The sequence below is a fragment of the Aplysia californica genome, unplaced genomic scaffold (assembly GCF_000002075.1).
Source record: "Aplysia californica isolate F4 #8 unplaced genomic scaffold, AplCal3.0 scaffold01027, whole genome shotgun sequence".
NCBI lineage: Eukaryota > Metazoa > Mollusca > Gastropoda > Aplysiida > Aplysiidae > Aplysia > Aplysia californica.
Window position 1 is genome coordinate 43,894 of NW_004798297.1, and position 1,227 is coordinate 45,120.

Consider the following 1,227-nt stretch of genomic DNA (forward strand, 5'->3'; position numbering starts at 1 on the left):
TCCCTCAAAACTGTAGCCACCAGCTGCTGCATGTCTGCAGACAGTCCCCCGTCACACTGGACCACAGCGGGCTGGTCAGCTGGGTGGTCACTGTCACGGCGGAGGCGGGCTGCTCCTCTGACATCTCCAAATTCCCAGCAGAAGTCCGGAGGTGTGACGTGACTCTCCCCCTGGGCCACCACCACGTCCAGAAGACAGAGGGCGTCGTGGTGCACTTCGTCAACACACACGGTCCGGGAATTCCCACACACTCGGCGCCCGGCGAGTTTTCCACGCATTTCTCCCACGGCTGGGCTCTCCAGGAGTCGTCTCTGTTTGTTCTACTTCCGGAGGGCGAGGTCTCCACTCACGAGAAGAGTGATGACGTCAGGATAAGTTTGAAGCTGGCTCGACACCGATTGGTGGAGGAGTTCATGGTGACGTCACCGGTTCTCGTGTTGGTGTGGCTGCTCCCCATCGTGTTCCTCGTCCCGTCTGACTCGTCTGCTAAGATTACGCTGGGTAAGAAAATACGCTGGGAAATCCTCACGCTCATCTAATATACATAATATTATATAATATTATGTTGTGGAAGTTCGTCACTTTGGTCACTTAAAACTTCCGAACTACTTAACTTTTGAATTCGAAAAAAATTAACGGTGGTTCAGAATCATTTAAAGGGTGCATTGTTTTATCAAGAGGTCTCAAGTCACTGCAGTTTAATTTTCAGTTTTTCATTAGTTTCGTTTAGATCTAATCTTGGGAAAGTCCGTCTTCTAAGACGCCATTGTAAACAAGTGAGGCTTCCGTTCACAAGCAGTGCGCACTGGTTCTACCATGACTTGACGATCGATTCTTTTGAGTCCGTTCATTAAACTGGTACCCAGCCAGTAATAAGATAATACACCATCTTTCCACGCAAATTGTAAGATCATGCAGCGGTCGATATGATGTGCCTCTAAAAATAAAGAAAGAAAGAAAGATATAGATTAAAAGAAGTTTTTTTTTTTTACCCTCTAGCACAAGGCTATTGTCAGAACAAGCATCAACTTGTATTGCTCTTTCGAGTATGTATCTATATAACTCTAAAGGTCTTGCAATTAAATTCCTGCCTGCGGTTGAATGATGCATCTGATGTGATATGTACATTTTGTCAGCTTTACTTCTCTTTTCATATTGAATTGAGAGTAATATTAATTCAAATTTTTGTGTATACCCGCATGTGTTTTTACGGTCCTATACAACACC

General features: G+C 45.2%; 1 protein-coding gene across 1 annotated transcript in view; it reads left to right on the forward strand.

The window, feature by feature from the left end:
- Positions 1-16: 16 nt before the first annotated feature.
- Positions 17-1,227, forward strand: part of LOC101847159 (acetylcholine receptor subunit alpha) — a gene marked incomplete at its 5' end in the record, with an annotated part of 5,985 nt that continues 4,774 nt past the window's right edge. Inside the window, 1 exon segment of the mRNA XM_013089726.2 lies at positions 17-492. Within this exon segment, the coding sequence (XP_012945180.1) occupies positions 17-492 (476 nt within the window).